General features: G+C 34.7%; 4 protein-coding genes, 1 long non-coding RNA gene and 1 pseudogene across 5 annotated transcripts; 4 read left to right on the top strand and 2 right to left on the bottom strand.

Annotated features, from left to right (window-relative positions):
• Nucleotides 1-141: 141 nt before the first annotated feature.
• LOC104707804 (DAR GTPase 3, chloroplastic) lies at nucleotides 142-2,674 on the bottom strand. The gene is made up of 9 exons (XM_010424234.3): nucleotides 2,438-2,674; nucleotides 2,203-2,349; nucleotides 1,976-2,092; nucleotides 1,476-1,619; nucleotides 1,296-1,382; nucleotides 1,099-1,214; nucleotides 818-999; nucleotides 662-719; nucleotides 142-554 (listed from the first exon to the last, which is right to left on the bottom strand). Exons 1-9 carry the CDS (start codon nucleotides 2,579-2,581, stop codon nucleotides 431-433), a joined length of 1,119 nt encoding a protein of 372 aa, XP_010422536.1. The 5' UTR covers nucleotides 2,582-2,674; the 3' UTR covers nucleotides 142-430.
• A 268-nt stretch (nucleotides 2,675-2,942) lies between these two features.
• Nucleotides 2,943-3,998, bottom strand: LOC147940404 (uncharacterized; annotated as a pseudogene).
• A 2,026-nt stretch (nucleotides 3,999-6,024) lies between these two features.
• Nucleotides 6,025-9,546, top strand: LOC104709787 (uncharacterized). Its single transcript, XR_015563845.1, has 3 exons — nucleotides 6,025-6,087; nucleotides 6,474-6,804; nucleotides 9,437-9,546. It is a non-coding gene; the product is annotated as an uncharacterized LOC104709787 (long non-coding RNA).
• On the top strand, nucleotides 6,966-9,355 carry LOC147940405 (uncharacterized). The gene is made up of 8 exons (XM_087461643.1): nucleotides 6,966-7,043; nucleotides 7,113-7,202; nucleotides 7,285-7,392; nucleotides 7,473-7,724; nucleotides 7,805-7,843; nucleotides 7,932-8,231; nucleotides 8,328-8,846; nucleotides 8,924-9,355. Exons 2-8 carry the CDS (start codon nucleotides 7,200-7,202, stop codon nucleotides 9,197-9,199), a joined length of 1,497 nt encoding a protein of 498 aa, XP_087317769.1. The 5' UTR covers nucleotides 6,966-7,043; nucleotides 7,113-7,199; the 3' UTR covers nucleotides 9,200-9,355.
• A 267-nt stretch (nucleotides 9,547-9,813) lies between the features above and the next one.
• LOC104707805 (ent-copalyl diphosphate synthase, chloroplastic-like) lies at nucleotides 9,814-17,069 on the top strand. Its single transcript, XM_010424235.2, has 15 exons — nucleotides 9,814-10,232; nucleotides 11,181-11,258; nucleotides 11,376-11,455; nucleotides 11,715-12,021; nucleotides 12,304-12,487; nucleotides 12,735-12,949; nucleotides 13,082-13,202; nucleotides 13,298-13,410; nucleotides 13,502-13,728; nucleotides 13,922-14,037; nucleotides 14,401-14,499; nucleotides 14,823-15,077; nucleotides 15,802-15,940; nucleotides 16,148-16,327; nucleotides 16,660-17,069. Exons 1-15 carry the CDS (start codon nucleotides 10,112-10,114, stop codon nucleotides 16,870-16,872), a joined length of 2,448 nt encoding a protein of 815 aa, XP_010422537.1. The 5' UTR covers nucleotides 9,814-10,111; the 3' UTR covers nucleotides 16,873-17,069.
• Nucleotides 17,070-20,138: 3,069 nt separating this feature from the next.
• On the top strand, nucleotides 20,139-21,137 carry LOC104707806 (photosystem I reaction center subunit II-1, chloroplastic). The gene has a single exon (XM_010424236.2). It carries the CDS (start codon nucleotides 20,396-20,398, stop codon nucleotides 21,026-21,028), a length of 633 nt encoding a protein of 210 aa, XP_010422538.1. The 5' UTR covers nucleotides 20,139-20,395; the 3' UTR covers nucleotides 21,029-21,137.
• Nucleotides 21,138-21,320: the final 183 nt, after the last annotated feature.

Genomic DNA, 21,320 nt, shown 5'->3' on the forward strand with positions numbered 1-21,320 from the left:
GGATAAATTGTTGTCAAATCCATTATGTGGTTTAATGTCACTAATCTGATACAGTACTTAATTAAAATTTTCACCTTTACGAATTTACTATGCGAGCCGTTGATTTTCTTCTAACTTCAACACATTTTTACTTCCATAAGATTGGCAAAAACTGACATTTTTATTTTACTAAGCTTTTGAAGATACAGACTAAAATTTAACTAATAATTTTTACATGAACAAAATATTCATACAAATTGGGCCTAAGAAAGAGCACAATGGCTAGCGAGACTGACACTGATGTTGTCGTAGGATTTTAATCCGGTTTCTCTAAATCTAGGATTTAACATGTCCTCTCTACGCACCCAACAAAATACACAAATATGCATACATGACACATTTTTATGGTTTATAATTTTGCGCATAGCTCTTAAGTCTCTTACTAAGTTTATCAGAGTGGAGGTCTCTCCAACGAGTAATACCCGAATTTACCTTTGCGAAAATCCGTCAGTATTCTAAATGCAGCTTGATGACTATCTCCACCAAACAAGTTAAGCCCAAGCGTCTTCACAAATCTGCCAAAGGGAGAGACCAGAGAGAGATTCAATAAGAATCCATGAGGTAACAATGGTGTTTGCCAAAAGAAATGAGTGGTTGCAAAAGAGTGAATAAATTTCATTACTTTTTACCGCAGCTTCCTTCTAGCTGGATCTTGTATCGGTTGTAAAGAGCCTTTGCGCCTATTTGTTCAAGACGAAAACCAAAGACGAGAATGTTGAGTTTTTCATTTTTTGACCCTAGAAAATCAGAAAAGAACTGGTAACTTTCAGAAACTGACCTACTTCTGGAATCCGTGCTAACATCTGCACAAGGATTCCAGCAACATCAGTGAAGTCATAAGCTTTCTCTCCAATGTCATCACAAATTGCAAGCTTTATAGCAGCTGCTTGATCATCGATACGCATAGGAAGCATTCCAGGTGAATCTAACAAATCAAGATCTTTCCCAAGCTTGACCCATCTGTTTACAGTAAGATAAGAAACATGACCACAGTGAGAGAGATTAAGATAAGGTTCTTGGATGTGTTTGGAAAATCCAAGTCTCACAAGGCATTCTTACTTCATTTCTCTAGTTACACCTGGTCTAGGAGCTGCTGCGCAAATTTTGCGCTTCAATAGACGATTGATCAAAGATGATTTTCCAACATTAGGGTATCCAATTATTCCAGCTCTAACCTGCATCATTTGATATAAACTTTAAACTGAAATCATAAATGTTGCAACAGAGAAAAACGGATCATGATACACTTTACTCACTGATCTAGGGAGAAGTCCTTTTTCTCGGCGTTTCCCATTTACATCACCTGCTAAACTTTTTGCTAACCGACCTAGCTTCATAGCTCCCTGTAACCATCACTCAGAGATTATGTAACCAACAGTGCCTCAGGAAAAAAAGATCAATCCCAAAGCAAAAGATTAAACTTATAGAAACCATACCATCCCAAGTTTGCCATTTGTGAAAATGACCTTTATTCCTTGCCTTGCAAAGTATCTCGCCCAATCATTTCGATCATCGTTTGATATCATATCTTCTCTATTTAATACCAATATCCGTTTCCTATTCCCAAGCCACGCATCCATCTACAAAATAAAACCCCAAAAGTAGGCACACAAATTATTGAATCACACAAATGTTTTGTCATAGACTTAAATTAGCTCCTACACAACAAAGTCTGAGAGATTGAGTGTACCCCCAAGGCAATATAACAAAAAACTATTCCAATGAAAACTTCTCGTACCAGGAGACACAAAAAATTTCTACTTCCCCTCTTAAAAAACACTCAAGTATACGTTTCTCTCCACTAATGAACCGCTAACTTAAACAATGCTTACCCAATAACCAATCTAAGTTTAGATGTTCTAGCTTTCCCACCAACAATCAGCGAGACAATTAGCAAAGCAATCATACTCTAAAAACCGGATAGAAGAACACAAACCTTTGGATGAGTGGTAGATAAAGGAATCCTAGCATCTCGGACTTCAATCACAACATCCATAAGCTTAAGCTGTTCCCTAAGTTCCTTTTCAGTTTTCATTATGTGTCCTGGATACCACTGTTAAATCAACAGCCACACACACACACACACACACACAGTAAACAACAATCCAACAAATTCACACTCCAAAACAAAAACATAACTTTTTCGATATAATATGATATTACCTGAACAGGACGTAATGCTCTAGTCCATAGACGAATATCAGATTCTAGATTCATCCAATCAATTTCATCCTCATTTGCTTCTAATTTGAACCCAGATGAATCATCCTTTCTTGTGACATCCAAATTCGAATCTTTTCCTCCAACAATCTGTAAACCAAAGTTTCCAACTTTTCTCAATTTCAATTCAGATAACAAAGAGAGCACCAAGTACAATTGAATTGGAGTATGTTTTTGCCTGAATTGGTGGTGGACGAGAAGAATTTGCAGTGGGAAGAGAAGCGGATACGGCGTAAGTACACTTTCGGAAGCTTCGACCTTGAACGAAGTGGCTTAGATTCGCCGGAGAAGGAGACGGCGATGGCGCTAACTGTGCAAACATCGCTGATGAGAACTCCGATACAAAAACAAAAACAAAAACAAAAAAAAGTTTAATTCCAAAATTTCTAAAACCCCTTATCCCCTTTTTAGATCTACCTGTAGCTATTACGATGACATCTCATGGGCTTTATTAGACTCTTAGGCCCAATCATCTAAAAGGCTTGACCTTCCATTTATCTAGGCTTAAATCCAAAAAAGGATCATTGATGATGCTATAAAGTTTTCGTAATTTTTTTTTTTGGCTAAACATGTAAATATCATTAGTAATGAATAAAGGTTTTATAAAAGATAATACCTACACAACAGCAGCTTAGGCAAAAAAATAAAACAAAGCTGCTATAGAGTTACGAAGATTTGGGTTGTTAACGGATCCAAAGAAGCATTAGGTTTCACCAATGCTTTCTTAGTCTTCTTGCTGTGATGATGTTGTGTACCTCTCTGTCGAGTATCTTGAAGATGATGGATGGAGCGAGCCTGCAAGAGTTATGGAGAAGGTTGTTCCTTTGCCTCCAAATGTTATAGATAGTTGCCTGTGCGACCACTTTGCGTAACAGAGCAGGGGCGGAGTTTGAAGATTGTCTGGTCCAGGAGAGGAGTTCGTTCCATGAACAGAATAACCGTTGACGGGGGCACAGTCTGCTGAAGATCATCCTCCAAAGTTGGGCTGAGAACGCACACGCGAGCATTAAGTGATCCCTTGACTCCGTCTCGATCGTACATAGACAACACTCAGACGATCTCAGCTGTCCCCATGCTGCGAGGCGTTGACGGATGGGTAGTCTGTCAAGTGTGGCAATCCACATTTGGAAAGCAAACCGAGGTATTGCACCCTTAAACCACACAGAGGGGACCCAGTCCTTCGGCAATACCTTAGGCCTGAGTGCTTCCCAAGTCATTGCTGAAGAAAAACCCTGACAAACCACATCATTAACAGACCAAACAAAAAAGTCATCTGGAGAATCAAGGGACGGAGCAGGGAGGGAGAATATATGATCATGAATAGCGGTAGCCGCTGCTGGTCTAGATAAGTGGATTATCCAGTCACCATCTTTGTATCCGTCTGCAACTCGTGCATCTAGCGGGATTCGCAAGTGGCGAGGGCCAAAATAACCAAGTTTCTTTAACAAGGGACCAAAGGAAGTCCAGCTGTCAAACCAATAGGAAACTTTTAAGCCGTTACCTACTTGTGCTTTGATGAAATGTTCCACGAGAGGCCTTAACCCTAGCAGCGTCTTCCAGGCCTTAACCCTAGCAGCGTTTTCGTAATCTTACAAAGAGAGTTGTTGCTTTTTTTCATTTTCAAACTGTAAATTCATGAAGTCAAGAAGTGTAGCCGAATCAAATAGTTACTTTCATGATACTTATCAATTCGCAAATGGTGTTTTGATATTTACCTGTTTTTTACTGTTATTTGCCATGCTTATATAGTGTATATGTCAAAAGTCTTATGCAAGATAGTATATATATAGTATTATATTTTATGAACATACGGTACTAAATTATTATTAGACATGTTCGTTACGTACCAAACTAAAATCATAAGTTTAATTGCATTTAAATATTAATATAAGTTGTTGTTTTCTCAAAGACAAATTATAAGATGTTAGAATTTAGATACATGTTAATTACGTTCATATTAGACATTCTATTTCTACCTATTTTATCTTGATAATATATAATACCCCCTACTGTTTATGGATAAAAATATAGTTATATTGTAGAAGAATATAAATATATTAAGTAAAATGTGATAGAATCTATCACTAAGTATATTCTAAAATGTTCATCAGTGTTATGAAGAATATTCTAGGTTACTAACCAAGATTAGTAAATTAAATTAGTAATTTAGTTATGTATATTAGTACATAAGTATAGTTTAATGACTAGTATGACTATCATCTTGGTTATCTATTGTTGTTTTCAAAATTTGATGAAAGTAATGAAAGTTAAAACATATGTAGCAAAAAGTAAAATTTTACGTGTCACGTAACCGAAAATATAGACTCATCTCTATCTGAATATTGTTGATCAAATTTCAAATAGAGGAAATTGTAGCTCTTATCAACATTTTTATCAATTCCTATAAATGATAAACAAGTAAGGAATATTTGAAAAATGTAAAAATATAGATAGAAACTAGAATCTTAAGATGTGAAAAATGTAAAAAATATAGAGAGACATTAGAATCTTAAGATGTGAAAAAAGGAAAAAAAATCGTGAGATTATGGGTACTTGAAGTGTAGGTAACTTGAACTTGACAAAAATAGGAAACTCCAAATAAGATTAACACCGTTCGACACGAGTGAGATAAGTACCAAAGCTTTTCTTTTTATAATTCCTTGACACCGAGACAAATACCATTTTTTTGTTTGTTACTTATTGCAAGATAATTACCATTTATAAAACATTATATGCCATACGAAAAATATACTCAGCTTTTCCTGGCAAATAGAAACTTATTTTGTTACTAAGAGAAATATTATTTGTGTGATATGATATGATTGAGAAGCACTTCGTATGTGTACTTTCGAGTTTCGAAGATGTCGACCTATAATAATACCATTTTAAAAGAAGGAAATAAAAAAAGTAAAAAGAAGTATATACATACAATACAAGAGAATGGGATGTAAAAGAAAAAGCCAAGTTTGCCCTTCAACGCCATAGCTATGGAAAGAAAGATTGATCCCACAAAAACACATTCCATGCATCACACACTACAACAAATATGTACATTGATAGCAGACGGATATAGCTCATTTTCCGTCACTGCTATGAAAGATGAGATTTTTTTTCGCTTACTTTTTAATAGCATCTTATTAACGCTATGATAGGAAAATTATGTAGCGGGAAACAAAAGTGACTTTTGTCCGCCAATACTTAGTGAAATTATTCACTTAATCGCCAAATAAAAAAAAAACCCAAAAACTCGACACACTCTCTCTCTCTCTCTCGTTACAACCTAAGCTCAACCTAAGAAGATTTCTTCTTCTAAATTCTCTGTGTGTGCTCAAATTCTTCTAAATTTCTTATCAATTCTTCAGTTTTATCGCCGTTTGTGAAAAGCCCCAATTTCGCCGTTTGTGAAAAGCCCCAATTTCGCCCTAAATCTCCATATCCATCGCAATTGATAGCTCGAATCCATTTTTGAGGCATGTCTTTCTTCTTCCTCCTAATTTCGTTATTTGTTTCGATTATTTGTGATTTCAAACAGCTTTTGATTTCGATAAGGGTCAGATTTAGTTATCTGTTTTGTTAGGGTTCGATTTATCTAGATTTATTTCGTTATCTGTTTTTTAGGGTTCGATTATTTACAGATTTTGAGAATGTGGAGTTTCGAATCCATCTGTTTTGTTAGGGTTCGATTATTTACAGATTTGACTCAAAAATAGCTTTTGGATTTGAGTATTTGCGCCTTCATAAACTGAACGATTTTTTTTTTTTCCCAAGTGTTGGTGATTGAAATGTTGGGGAACTGAAGCTTCTCATTTCTCTGTACTCACACAACAGGTTAGTATCACTCAACCAATAGTTAAACATTATTATTACACACGAATATTGGTGATTGCTATGTTTTGTCCTTTGAGTCTGATTCGTATAAATAGTGATTAGATTAGTGAGATTTTACACAGTTAGATATTGGTTTAAGAGCATCTGTATGTGTCTGAAGTAGTGCAGTATTGTCTGAATTGTTGCTTAATGTGAGCTTTGTATAATATGTATCTCTATTTTATCTATAAAGGTTAAAATTTATATTATAACATATAATGTTGGACAAGGCATGGGTGCATCTATGCAGGTAAGGAATTATATTTCATAATTAGGTTTTATTTTGGGTTTGGATACTTTAAGATGTTCTTTTAGTTATGATTTTTTTCTTTAATTATCCATTGAAGAGCTGATCCTGGTTATAAAAGTGGAGCTTGGAAATTTGTAAGGGATGTGTCTGCGGCTTTAGGTGACATAGAAATGATAATATGTCCTTGTAAAGACTGTCGTAATGTAGTACGACAGTTAAACAGTGTTGTGGTTGAGCATCTTGTAATAAGAGGGATGGATGAGGCATACAAGGTGCATAGTGATTGGTATCATCATGGAGATGTGAAGTCAGTAGATGAATTTCAAAGTAAACCAACTCAGTGGAATGAGGAAGTTTTTGAGTTATATAAAGCTGCTGAATTTTTTGATCAAGAGTTGGCTTTTAGAGGTGACTTAGCTGACCAACCTGTGGGCGACTTAAGTGAGATTGCAGAGGGTGAGGACCAACAAGAGGATGAGTTCCTTGCAAAGATCCGGGATGCTGAAACCCCACTATACCCTAGCTGTTCAAACCACAGCAAGTTATCGGCTATTGTGACTTTGTTTAGGATTAAGACACATAATGGCTGGTCGGATAAGAGCTTCAATGAACTGCTTCAGACATTGCCAAGCATGTTGTCAAACTCAAAACTAGTGCTGCATTTAAGGTAATTACTTGTGATTATAATTGTTTAGTAGTTGATTGGTGATTAGTAATTAACATGTTTCATTATTAGGCCGTGAGTGAGAAATATAAAGCAAAAAGAAAGAATCAGATACCTCACACCACTAGTCGTAAAGGGATCAGCAGACTAACAGAAGAAATGGCAAGCATATATACTACAACTATGTTGTTTATTATTATACATAGTGCTTGTACTGTTACTGAAATTTTGTTTTCTGGAACAGAAAGCTGAAAGTGAAGATCCTTCCAGCGTGACAAGACTAGATGTTTGGATCAAGTCTCGCACCAAAAAGGATGGTACACCAGTAGATACGAATGCAGCTGATTTGATTGTAAGTCTGAATAGAGTTGTACACCAGTAAATAGTGTGTTATCGACTAGTAAAACCTGAAACTGTCTTTATGTTTTTCAGCAAAAAGCAGCTGAAATTGGTGGAAGTGATGCTCCAGCATTTTTAACAAATCCAGATGAAGATCACCTCGCCAAGCTTTTAGGACCTGACAATTCTGGTAGGCTGAGGGCAATGGGTAGAGGCATGAGTAAGACCAAATTAGCTTGTTTACAAATGCAGAGCAAGTGTATGGCTGAAATGGAAGAGCGGCAAGTAAAATTAGTAAAACAGGTCAATGCCTTGGAAAGTGAACTTGGCAGAATCAAGAATCAGGTTAGATACTTAAGAGTTCTCTACTATTCATCAGCCAGTTAGAGTAATATAAATTGATGTTATTTTTGTTTATGTTACAGAGACCAGAAGCTGAAATGGATGAAAACTCAGCTGCAAGAGTAACATATTCTTACTTCTTTTCATATCAGCTAAGTGATTCTTCTTAGTGTCGTTTATGATTCTTAGTTGCTCATGAAATTGTTGCAGAGTGTAAACAAAAGAGCACATCCTAAGTGTGTGTTTGTTGATTGGTCTGACATTGATGAAAATGTTGGTGAGGGTCGGATTCTTTCTTCTGATCCGGATGACATAGTGAATGACTGTCGTCTTGGCCCTTATGATCTCAAAGTGTTAGTTGAAGCTGCATATAAACCAGATGCATTTCTATGGAGACCTGCACAAAAGATCTTTCATATGAAAGAAGCTGTTGGACATATAATCGCATGGCCAACTGATAAGTGTAGACTGGTAGACAACAACATCCAAATGGAAGACATTGCCCCTATGGTATTTATAATTTCTAGCAATGTGTTAGCAATGTATTACCCCTGTCTATAATGCTAATTAATTATATTGGATTTGTTTACTGATTGTGTTTAACAGGGTATACAAGGAAACAAATGTAAACTATTGGATTTGTCTAAGGGTGACGTCATTGTTGCTGAGGGGCGTTGGGAGACACAAGAACCAAGTGCGTTGGTTAACGGAATTCCTCTTGGACCAAAAGCAGTTAAAGTATTTGTGGATTCAGTAAAGCAGCCTGATACATCACTATGGAGACCTACAGCTGAAATGTCATTTCTTGAGGACTGTTTGATGGCTTACGTATCTTGGCCCCTGAGTAAGGTTGATTTTGAAAATCCCTCAACTCCAACTGGTCAGAATGCTACATCACATGCTTCTTTGTCTGCATCAAAGGCCAAGTCTGCAGCCACAGCTTCTAAGTCTGCTACAGAGTCCAAAACTTCAGCAACAGCTTCAAAGGCTGCATCGCAGGCCAAATCTGCATCTATGTCTTCTAAGTCTGCATCTGGTTCTGAGTCTCCTGTTGATGATGCAACGGGTCCAATATCACCAATAAAGAATACTTTACCATCACAGTCTCCTCTCAGGAAGTCTCCAGTAAGTGTTTTCATATGTTATGAAGTTGTTTTTGTTAATTATACGATGACTGATGGTTTATATTGTAAACATGGCAGCGCATTAATAAAGTTATTTCCAAGGAGAATAAGAAGTGCAAGTTGATGGATTTAACTGAAAAGAATAGGGTTGTGGCTGAAGGACGATGGGGAACAAATGATCCAGAACATAAGGTTCACTTTACTCGCTTGGGTTCTAATGCAGTTAAAGTGTGGATAGATGTTGTGAAGGTGAAAAATGTAAAAGTTTGGAGGCCATCCGATGAAATAGAGATTATTGAAGATGCACTTAGCTCCTGCATTGCTTGGCCAGAGAACAAGGTCATTATGTCTTAAACTGATGGTTTTATTGTGTAATGTTAAGTACTTGAGATTGCTTGTTTATTTTGGATGTTCTTGAGACTTTGATGGTAAACTGATGTTCTTGAGACTTTTGTTATGTATTTTGGATCTGAGACGTTTATTAATCAGATTTTATGAGATTTTATAAAACAGGTTATGTGTGCTATAATCACATATCAGAAAATGCTATAAAAGTACAGGTAAACGTTATGATAAAAGAATATACCATAGCACAGTAAACAAGATAAAACAGCATTTCGCAACAGCTATATTAGATATGTATAACATAGCACGAAAAATTAAATATTGTATAAATTTTTGCAAAATTATAATCTTGATAATACAGCAGTTTATTAGAGCTATGCTATAAAACTATAACATAGCACGAAAAAACAAATGTTGTATAAATTTTTTCAAAATTATGATCTTGATAATATAGCAATTTCTTAAAGCTATGTTATATTTTTATAACATAGCATACGTAATAAGTGCTATTGTATATGGGGTACATATAATAACAGTGCCCTAAAACAGCGCTCATGAAAACGCTATCAAAGACCTATGATAGCGTTTTTCTCTGGTTAACAATGTGCATATTTGTTGTAGTGACAAATCTCTCTCTCTCTCTCTCTCTCTCTCTCTCTCTCTCTCTCTCTCTCTCTCTCTCTCTCTCTCTCTCTCTCTCTCTCTCTCTCTCTCTCTCTCTCAAGACTTTAAAAATCAAACACAATCTCTGATGGGAAGTCGGTTCTGTCCCTATATATATAATCCAATCAAGACTTCTCTCTCTCACACCAATCCTACTACTAGTAGTATATCTCAATTTCTTCTTTTCATCTATTACTCATTAAGTTTTCTTTTCTTCTTCATCACTAAGTATTTTGAGAGAAACAGAGGAAAGAGTATATGTCGTCTCTTCATCAGTATCATGCTCTTAACTCTATTCCAAGTACCAACTTTCTCAGTAACACAACAACAATATCTTCTACTTGGTCTTCTCTCTCTTCTTGTTTCCTTAAGATCTCAGGTGAGTGATCTCTTTCTCTCTCTCTATCTTGTCAGTAGTAGTCACGTACGATCACACACACACAAAAACAGAGTTTTATTTTTCGTTTATATATGTTATCTATCATCCAAGTCTCAAACTTTTGTTATCTACTTACTGATGAGTTTAGGAATCAAAAATATCACTTGTGGGTTTAATCATGATCCGTTCTTTGACTGAGTTTTCGATACAATAAACCAAAAAAGTTTTGATTTCGGGCCTTTTTTTTTTGGTTTTCCCTAGAGAACAAAACAAAAATAGAGAGAGTGATGACTCTGTTTTTATGTTCTCTCATAGTACCCACGCGTGAGGTATGTCTCATCATCATCATCATCATCATCATCATCATCAATGAACTCTCTCTTCTCTCTTTTCTCTTTCTCCAAAGCATTATAGTATCATTAACTACTCTCCAAAATTCTCTCTGTTTTTTTTTCCTTTTCTTTGTTTCCCAAAAATTTCGATTTGTTTTTTTTTTCTTCGAAATTTGGGGTTCTTTGACTCAAATACGAAAATGGGGCTTTTCTCTGTTTTTACAAAAAAAAAAAAAAAAAGTAAATGTTTTACAAAAACAAAACATTATCATTTTTGGTTTTTCGAAAGAATGTACAATTTTCCTATTTATGTGTGTTACTCTGTTTTATATGATGATGATATAAGAAGCTTTTCAATATGAATTAATTAACTATTATACTATAAAGAACGTACGTTTAGAGAATCTAGTAGTACTCATTAGCGAATGGATTGACCTCGTATCTTATTATTTATTATTTGCCAACACATACACACAAAGATCTCCTTTGGAAGCCTAAATAAACTAATGTTTTCACGACCAAACTAGTTATTTTTATTTTATTTTTTTAACATAGTAGTAGTAAGCAAATTATTTTATTAATACTTTTTTTTTTCTAACCTCCTCACTTTGAACAGGGTCTCCTCTCAATGTCGCTAGAAACAAAACCAGATGCGGTTCCATATATTCTTCAACTTCAAACCTTCGAACTAAAGGTCTACTTTTTATAAAATCTCAAGTATTTTTTAATACTAGTTTCCAAGTCTTTAAATATCTTTTTATATAAGAAACTTAAAACTATATGTTTTTTTTTTTTTTGTATGTGTGTCTAGAATACGTTCATTATCAGGAGGTTCAACATGATCTACCTCTAATACAGTGGCAAGAGATTCAAGGAGAAGATGCTCCTCAGGTAATAGGATTTTTTTTGTTGCTATAATGTTCTTGTCACTAATAGTTACTAACAACCACATTAATGAATTTTGCTAAATTCTTACCTATTCATTTTACCTTGATTTATATATTTACCCCCGAGTTATGGCTTTATATTCCATCAAAAAATAGTTCTTATGTTTACACCGACAAACTATATTATGGTTTGAATTCAAACACTGTCATGATAGCGCTGATTACTTCTTTTTTTTCTTTCTTTCTTGTGTTTGAAATTGTAGATTATTATTGCAAGTAGGAATATTGCAATCGAAGAAACAGTGAAGAGTGTGAAATCTATTTTGAGAAACTTAAATGACGGTGAAATTACGATATCGGCTTATGATACAGCTTGGGTTGCATTAATAGACGCCGGAGATAAAACGCCGGCATTTCCCTCCGCCGTGAAATGGATCGCCGATAACCAACTCTCTGATGGATCTTGGGGTGATGCTTATCTCTTCTCTTATCATGATCGTCTCATCAATACACTTGCATGCGTCGTTGCTCTAAGATCATGGAATCTCTTTCCTCGTCAATGCCACAAAGGTTATTTATTATTTTTATTTTCGAAAACACACAAAAAAAAGAAGAAAAAAAAATCTTCACTTTATGCAAAAATCAAACTTTTTTGTAGTGGCCTAAAAAGAAAGTATACGTTGTTGTTTAAATAGCTATAAGTTAAGTCGAGTTATAACATCAATCTTTTGTTGAAATGTTTTTTTCTTTTTCCTTTTAACTTTCAAAAATATTAGGTTCCAAATTATTTGACATTTTTTTATATTAACTATGCATTGTTTTGATGTATATATAATTTAATGGCTAGTTCAGGAATCACGTTTTTTCGGGATAATATTGGGAAGCTCGAAGAAGAAGACGATGAGCATATGCCTATCGGATTCGAAGTAGCATTCCCATCGTTACTTGAGATAGCTCGAGAATTAGACATTGATGTACCCTACGATTCTCCCGTCTTAAAAGATATATACGCCAAGAAAGAGCTAAAGCTAACAAGGTTCGTGTCTTGGCCCAAAAAATATACATTAACTGAACATTCTATTTTTTATATATAAATCAATATATTTGAGAGTATATTATTATTATATATGGGTCCAATGTACTTCACTCAAAGCCAACAAAAGAATTATACGATGATATATTTGCATACGTAATATATATAGACTTTGTCCAAAAAAAAAATGTAATATATATAAACTAGGATATGACCTGATTTCGGACATACGTGCGAGATCTTTTTGTAGGATACCGAAAGAGATAATGCACAAGATACCAACAACATTGTTGCATAGTTTGGAGGGTATGCGTGACTTAGATTGGGAGAAGCTCTTAAAACTTCAATCTCAAGACGGGTCTTTCCTCTTCTCTCCTTCTTCTACGGCTTTCGCATTCATGCAGACCCGAGACAGTAACTGCCTCGGGTATTTACGAAATGCCGTCAAACGTTTCGATGGAGGAGGTTTGTTAACTAGTCCTATTATTATCTATGAAGTTATCTACTTTACAGTAGTATGTTGCGCGCGCATGGTACAGCATAATATATACTTTTTTATTACTACTTATGTTTAAATTATTCCTTTATTGTGTTCAGTTCCCAATGTCTTCCCCGTGGATCTTTTCGAGCACATCTGGATAGTGGATCGGCTACAACGGTTAGGGATATCGAGATACTTTGAAGAAGAGATTAAAGATTGTCTTGACTATGTTCACAGGTTTTAAAAACGTTATTCGTATAAATATATATAACTTCATTTGTATACCAAACTAGTGTTAACTCTAATTAATGGTGATGATGATTAAATATCAGATATTGGACAGACAAAGGCATATGTTGGGCTAGATGTTCCCATGTACAAGACATCGACGATACAGCCATGGCATTTAGGCTCTTAAGACTTCATGGATACCAAGTTTCCGCAGGTAGAAACTCATATTTTTTAATTCGTTATTTATTCTTAACCAAGACAAATTCTTTCATAATGTGAAATTCCTGACAAAAGTTGAATTTTAGATGTATTCAGTAACTTTGAGAAAGAAGGAGAGTTTTTCTGCTTTGTGGGGCAATCAAACCAAGCGGTGACCGGTATGTTCAATCTGTACCGGGCATCGCAATTGGCGTTTCCAAGGGATGAGATATTGAAAAACGCCAAAGAATTCTCTTATAATTATCTACAAGATAAACGAGAGAGAGACGAGTTGCTTGATAAGTGGATTATAATGAAAGACCTACCAGGCGAGGTACGTACATGTAATATAAGACCAAAACGCACATTATATTACTAATGGTTCCAAAAAACATTAATATTAACACATACGCACTGCATGCCGTTTTGGGTTCGTCTGATGGAGAAGCAATACGACAAAGCGTGTTTCGCCTTTTTTGCTTATTTGGTTTTCTTATCTTGATATTTTTTTTTCTTTTGCCTGATAGATTGGGCTTGCCTTAGAGATTCCATGGTACGCAAGCTTGCCTCGAGTAGAGACGAGATTCTATATTGATCAATATGGTGGAGAAAACGACGTTTGGATTGGCAAGACCCTCTATAGGTACAGTACTTCTTATTTTTAGATTTTGGAAAAACTAAATAATTTTGCCTATATGGACCATATGAATCCAAAACAAAATGCATTGCACAGTTGCACTAAATGTTAAAATGCATGCATGAGCCGACCATGTATATTTTTGGGAGATAAGGGTATTTTGGTCATCTGCTTTTTAAAAAGACCTAGGTGAGTTTAATCTGGATGAACCAAATCAATTGCAAAGATCTAACATGTATACATATGTTGGTGTCTCAGTTTCTATATTTAACAAAATGTTCCGGTAGTTGTAACTCTTTTTTATTTGTTTGTTATTTAATTATGAGCTAGATACATTAATATGATCAATAATGATCTTGGACAATGTAGGATGCCATACGTGAACAATAATGAATATCTGGAATTAGCAAAACAAGATTACAACAATTGCCAAGCTCTGCATCAGCTCGAATGGGACACATTCCAAAAGTAATACCATCTTCACTCTTCATTTTTTTCCGATAAGTATGGCTCCAATGGTTGTTGGATATATTTTTAGTTTGTTATTTTTTTTGTTTTTTTTGCTAAGTATTACGTTAATAAATTGGAACAACAATGCACACTGATTTGCCTGATATATACTGCAATAATTTTTTTTATAAAATGTCAATTTGAATAGTGGCTGAAAACACGTAAACGTATCTTCAATAGAAACCACAAATTTATATTATTTTCATCTTTTTCTTTTCTTTTTCATCTTCATATATATATATATATATATATTATATAATATAGTGTAAATTTGTACGCAGGTGGTATGAAGATAATAGGTTAAATGAGTGTGGGGTGAGCAGGAGTGAGCTTCTCGAGTGTTACTACTTAGCGGCTGCAACTATCTTTGAATCAGAAAGGTCACATGAGAGAATGATTTGGGCTAAGTCAAGTGTATTGGTTAAAGCCATTTCTTCTTCTTTCGGAAAATCTTCTGACTCCAGAAGAAGCTTCTCCGACCAGTTTCATAAATATATTGCCAATGCTCGACGAAGTGATCATCACTTCAATTACAGGTACGTAAATTACATATTTTCTCTTACTTAATTATTTTTAATACTAATATAGCTTAGCTAGGATCACACATATATATATATATATATATCAATGTGAATAAAAAAAAATTGTAGTAGCATAAAACCACTAAGCAGTTATTGCAAATTTTTAACTCTAGTGGTTTTAAGTTTAACCCTATTCGTTAGGGTACTGTTTGTTTTGCGGCAGAAAAAACCAAGCTGTGGAACAAAAATATCAGTCGCCAATTAATTTTTTTTTTTTAAAGATAAGTTCATTTAACCTAAATAATATAGAAGAAATATAACTGTCAGTTTCATCGCACTGGTGATGTGCAGACAATTTTTTTCAATATATATGGCATTTTCTGCCAAATAGATATATAAACTTCACTAGAATATATTTCTTTTTTATCGGTTAGGATTAAAGATATCAATTCTCTCATTCGATAAGGATCAAAATAGGTGACGTGTATAACAACAAAACAAAAAACATCTGGAGGCCGAAAGGCTCGAAACTGTAAGATTTGAAAGTTCCAATACCACAAACGAAAAAGTAAAATTGAGATTTATGTGTGTAGAATATATATAATATTTCCTTTTAGCAAAAGAAAAAAATATCTTTCCAGAAAATTAAAATTGAAGGAAAGTTTAGAGAAGAAAGAAAGCTCTGGTAGAAACGGCTGATTGACTAATTAGTCTATATTATAATTGGATGTAAAATCAGGAGCATGAGATTGGACCGACCAGGAAGGGTTCATGCGAGTCAGCTTGTCGTCGGAATCTTAATCGGAACTTTGAATCAAATGTCTTTTGATCTTTTCATGTCTCATGGCCGTGACGTTAACAATCTCCTTTATCAATCGGTACGTCTCGCTCTCTTTTTTTCCTCTCATATTTTAGGTTAGTGTATTTTAAAAATAAAATTTATAAAAAAATTAAGCAAATAGAAGAGTATATCTAGGGCCTAGGGTATATCATTATGACTAAAAAAATGTTCGATAGTTATGCATCTATAAGTGTATGATTAATTTATCAGTTAACTTAACAGTTAACTTAATTACTATGTATAGTGGGGAGAGTGGATGGAGAAATGGAAAATAAATGGAGATGAAGGAGAAGTAGGAGAGCTCATGGTGAAGATGGTAATTCTAATGAAGAGCAATGACCAAACTAACTTCTTCTCTCATCCTCACTTCGTTCGGCTCGCGGAAATCATCAATCGTATCTGTCTTCCTCGCCAATACTTTAAGGTTAGTAATCGTTATGTACTTATGTTAGTAATTAACTTTAAACTTCAAACATATAAGTTATTTGAAATAACTATGATAGTAAAATGTTTACTCATTTTATATATTTTTATTCCTTTAATTGTTTACTTTCGTTTTTTTTTTCTTCTAAAATTCGGTCGAATAATTAAATAGGATAATACACATCCACAACTTTCTTTTTGCTTGTGCGGTGGACCGGACCAACAAATTATCAATTGGAAGGATTGGTCTACTCGATGTTACTGGTTCATTATTGATGATCCATTCGATGTTATCGGTTAGAGTCTAATCAATTATTAATTGTCTCAATGCAGGCAAGGAGAAACGATGAGAAGGAGAAGACAATAATAAAGAGTATGGAGAAGGAGATGGAGCAAATTGTGGAGTTAGCATTGTCGGAGAGTGACACATTCCGTGACGTCGGCATCACGTTTCTTGATGTAGCAAAAGCATTTTACTACTCTGCTACATGTGGCGATCATCTTCAAACTCACATCTCCAAAGTCTTGTTTCAAAAAGTCTTGTAACATCATCATCATCATCATCTATTCACTAATTTAATCAGTGGATCAGTGTATTCATAGATGCATGAAAAATGAGTTATATTCATGTAGAGTAGGAGGAACAAATTAGATCATATGTACAGTACAAATGAAACCTTGGAGTACCTATTCGGCTCCATTTTTTATACATATATGAATGAATAGCCCAACCTCTTCTTTTATATATTGTGTACTTAATATAGACTCTAAGATGCAACGTATATATGATCTAAAGTCTGACTTCTTCATTTTGCGTTGATCAGTTTCAGACTTTTATATATAGTTTAAATACTAGTTTAGAGTGGTCCAACGTCTTCTAAGTCTTGGGCAAGATTGAAAAAATATGCACCATCTATATTTTTTTATAGCAAAAAAAAGTTATAAAAGATTCACCAGAATTTGACCTATGAATATGAGCTCAAAAGTTATGATTTCCTTTGTAGTGGTACATATGTAATCTTATTTCTTGTTATAAAAGTATTGGAATTTTTTGTAACTCTAGAGAAATAGTTATATATGAGTGGCCATAATCTAAATTAATGTGATTTAATTTGCTGAAGAAACATAAGAAGTGATTATAGTGGGGTTTGTTAATAAGAGCCAAAGACTCATGCACTTGTCATGTCAAAAAGACCTCTCACTTTTCTAGAGATTAATTAATTTACTTTTTTTTGTTGTTGTGTGTGTGTGTGTTTTTTTTCGTTTGTCGTGGCTTGCATGCCTTTGAAAAGGAATTTTAGTGTGGCAGAGACAAGCTCCACTTTAGAACACATGATCTTGATCATGACTAGGTTTTGTTCTCTTTTCTTTGGACATCAAACACTCAACTTATTAATATGAAAGCATATAGATAGATTCTCTCGTTGGGCTAAAATAATATATATCTCGACGATGAAAGCATATATAATCACTTTGAGGAGGGGACTACTAATTTTGTGGGAAGGATATTATCTAAAGATTGAGCTTAAAAGTAACGAATGAGAGTCTTGATGTTGGACTAAAGTAATTTTGCCTTTAGACAACTATGAAAAAACATTATGCCTGCTTATAAACAGTATCTAGCGTAAGAAAGAAACAAAATGTTTGACTTAACATTGAAACCCAAATAAAATAAAAATCAGGAGAAAAAATTTCTTCAACTGGTAAAAAAAATATAAGCAGAATCCAAAATGGTGTTAAGGTAAAGTAAGATTGATTTATTTAGTTAAATTTGAATCGAACACCCCTTGCCCTAATAACCTGTATATATTTTTTTCTGAACAATTTGTGATAACGGATAAATTAGTAATCATAAATAAATTTCAAACCGAATAACTCGACATAGTGCGATTGACATGTTTGGTTTGAATTGGGACCCCAAGAGACAAAGCTAAAAAAAGTTAGGTAATAGGCAAAGAGTGTAAAGCAATTTGGAGTTGATGGTCAAAAATAGGAAAAGTATGGGCCAATACATAAATGGAGAGACATTACACACATAATTTTTACATTTCGAAATTATAACAGTTTTGGACTTTTTTTTTTCTTTGAAACTGATGAAGTAGTTTTGGACTTTATCTCAAGTTCTCAACCAATATTTATTTCTTTCGCTTATAATATCGTTTTTTTTTCTAGGTCACCATGGAATGTTTTGTATTTAATTGGAATTATGAAACTAACTATAATATAAATTAAGTTTTTTTTGATTGTTGATCTTCATCTAAGTAAGAATACTACATGTGGGATCAAAAATGTTTTTTGAGCCACATCGCACAGATAACATGTTTTTTCCCTGACCAAACAATGATTTTAAAAATCTTTCATGAAAAGTACTATCATACTCGTCATCCTGCACTGCACCCATGATATATGCAACAATAATGTGATTTGGCCATATACACCCAACCCAATACCTTCAACTTTAAACCCTATTAACGTACGGCCATACACCAAATACGCGGCACTAAAGAGTAGAGTACTTTAACTATTTGTGTAAAAAGTTGGTGAAGCAGAGTGTTTAAGGCTTGCAAGACGTCATAATAATGGTGGCTAGTTAATTTGAGACTGCAAGAAAAAAAACGAATTAGCGATATTGAAAGTTAATATTTTGAGAGAGAGACTCCATCAAATGAATGCTTTCAATCATTACATTTCGAAATAAGTAAACATTAGGTCGATTTAGGTGTTGTAGAAGAAAGAAGACACCAAATTTAAAAGAAAAATATTTACGGTTGAATAATTTTGCTTAGTTTGAATTAATCAAAATCAACATAATGCAGCATTATCTGATGCAGTGATGCTTAGGGAGCAAATTCCGAGTCTAGCATTGTGTCGTCAAGGTCGTCAAGATGATGGAATCTAAGCAAAATCCAAACACGTTCCCAATCATGAACTGCTGTTCCATACATAAAACTAAATCCAGATTAATACATCAGTTTCATCCATTTCACATTCTTGAACAATTCACATGTAGGTCCTTCCCATTGCAGTTTCAACAATATACTTTGCTTGCCTAACAATTACCATGTATACTGCCTTTCTTGCTCCACAAGTTAACTCTTTAAAATGTTTAATTAGGATCTAGTTCATTTTATATTCAATTCATTACTTAACGCCTCAAGCCCATTATTAACCACTTAACTAAAGCATATAGACAAATAGTCTTGGTCAAATAACTAGAATGGAGAAACACTTCGAAAAAGATATGCAAAACCACATACTTCTTTATTAGTACTTAAACAATCTTAGGACTTGTTTAATCATATTATTACACGACGACGTCAAAACTTGATTGACACTCAACAATTCCTAATCTACGCAATATGCACAGATCAGAAAATCTATACACTCACAGAAACTGTTCAACACTCAAAAATCTTAGAGAATTCCCTATTTCCTGATTCGAAAATGGTTAATCCTGAAGTTAAAAAAAAAATGAATCGTGAAGTCCTAAACAAGAAAGCTAGTTGAGCTCAAAGTTTCAACCGTAAATGTGAAGGATACGTACCTAAGAATCTATACGATCAAAATTTGAAGATATCAACAAACAATATATGAAAATTGAAGTTCTAATAAATCGCACATAAGGTTAATGAGCAGCCTTTTTTTTTATTTCATTTTTGCTACAAGATGTTAGTATACGAGTCTAACAAGATAAGCCCATGGACCAACACATATAAATGGTCAATGATGTGTGTCGGATTAGCTTCAGGGCTTCAGGCCTTTGAATTAAAATTGACCCAAACAAAAAAGAAAAAGGAAAAACAAGAAGTCTGAAGAATCTGGTGCGACACCTCCACCAGTATTCTAGTATCTTTGTTAGAAGAAGTCTAAAGGTGACAAAACGACGTCAGATACGCTTAGAATAAGATGGGTAAGAGAAAAATCTAAAGGTTGAATCCTATTGGTTACCTTATCCACTTAATCCAACAAACTCTAGCTTCTCATTTCACAATATTATCTCTTTACTTCTCATCCAACACATACCATTAACCAAATTTGCTCATTAGACACAACAAAGAAACAAAAAAAGATGGCAACTCAAGCCGCCGGGATCTTCAACTCCGCCATAACAACCGCCGCAACCTCCGGCGTCAAGAAACTCCACTTTTTCTCGACAACCCACCGTCCCAAATCCCTCTCCTTCACCAAAACCTCGATCCGCGCCGAGAAAAAAGATTCCTCCGCCGCCCCCGCGGCCGCTGCAGCCCCCGCCGTGAAAGAAGCTCCCGTGGGATTCACGCCACCGGAGCTAGACCCAAACACACCGTCTCCGATCTTCGCGGGAAGCACCGGTGGGCTCCTACGGAAAGCACAGGTGGAAGAGTTCTACGTTATCACATGGAACTCACCGAAAGAACAGATCTTTGAGATGCCGACAGGAGGAGCAGCGATCATGAGGGAAGGTCCGAATCTGCTGAAGCTAGCTAGGAAAGAACAGTGTTTAGCTTTGGGGACAAGGCTTAGATCCAAGTACAAGATCAAGTACCAGTTCTACAGAGTGTTCCCCAACGGTGAGGTTCAGTATTTGCATCCTAAAGATGGTGTTTACCCAGAGAAGGCCAACCCGGGAAGAGAAGGTGTTGGTCAGAACATGAGATCTATTGGCAAAAATGTTAGTCCCATTGAAGTTAAGTTTACTGGCAAACAAAGCTATGATTTGTAAGTTGTGAAAAACCTTTATTGAAAACAAGAAAAAAAACCAAGACTATGTGCATGCAAGGTTGTGATGACTATGTTTTATTGTTAATTTTTAATGGATCTTTGTTTTAATATTTCTTCTTCTATTTGATTTCTTTTCTTGTTCAATCCAAGTTTATCATATGACTCTTGAGAAAAAAAAAAAAAAAAAACATTGTGTTTATTCGTAACGGTTAAACATTAAATCGAAAACCAACGAAAGAAAAAAAATTGGAAAACCGGACTATTGACGTCAGTTTAGTATTGGGCTTCAAGGG

This window comes from Camelina sativa, chromosome 8 (assembly GCF_030686135.1).
Source record: "Camelina sativa cultivar CO46 ecotype springtype chromosome 8, ASM3068613v1".
In the NCBI taxonomy this organism is placed as follows: domain Eukaryota; kingdom Viridiplantae; phylum Streptophyta; class Magnoliopsida; order Brassicales; family Brassicaceae; genus Camelina; species Camelina sativa.

Excerpts from the sequence above, each read along its gene's own strand:
- LOC104707805 (XM_010424235.2), top strand. The coding sequence starts at position 10,112 with ATGTCGTCTCTTCATCAGTATCATGCTCTTAACTCTATTCCAAGTACC. Across the intron at positions 12,488-12,734 it reads AAAGAGCTAAAGCTAACAAG|GATACCGAAAGAGATAATGC; the intron begins GTTCGTGTCTTG and ends ATCTTTTTGTAG. Across the intron at positions 15,941-16,147 it reads ACAATCTCCTTTATCAATCG|TGGGGAGAGTGGATGGAGAA; the intron begins GTACGTCTCGCT and ends TACTATGTATAG.
- LOC104707806 (XM_010424236.2), top strand. The coding sequence starts at position 20,396 with ATGGCAACTCAAGCCGCCGGGATCTTCAACTCCGCCATAACAACCGCC.
- LOC147940405 (XM_087461643.1), top strand. Across the intron at positions 7,393-7,472 it reads CGAATGCAGCTGATTTGATT|CAAAAAGCAGCTGAAATTGG; the intron begins GTAAGTCTGAAT and ends TATGTTTTTCAG. Across the intron at positions 8,232-8,327 it reads TGGAAGACATTGCCCCTATG|GGTATACAAGGAAACAAATG; the intron begins GTATTTATAATT and ends TGTGTTTAACAG.
- LOC104707804 (XM_010424234.3), bottom strand. The coding sequence starts at position 2,581 with ATGTTTGCACAGTTAGCGCCATCGCCGTCTCCTTCTCCGGCGAATCTA. Across the intron at positions 2,093-2,202 it reads GAGCATTACGTCCTGTTCAG|TGGTATCCAGGACACATAAT; the intron begins GTAATATCATAT and ends TTGATTTAACAG. Across the intron at positions 1,000-1,098 it reads GGTGTAACTAGAGAAATGAA|ATGGGTCAAGCTTGGGAAAG; the intron begins GTAAGAATGCCT and ends TACTGTAAACAG.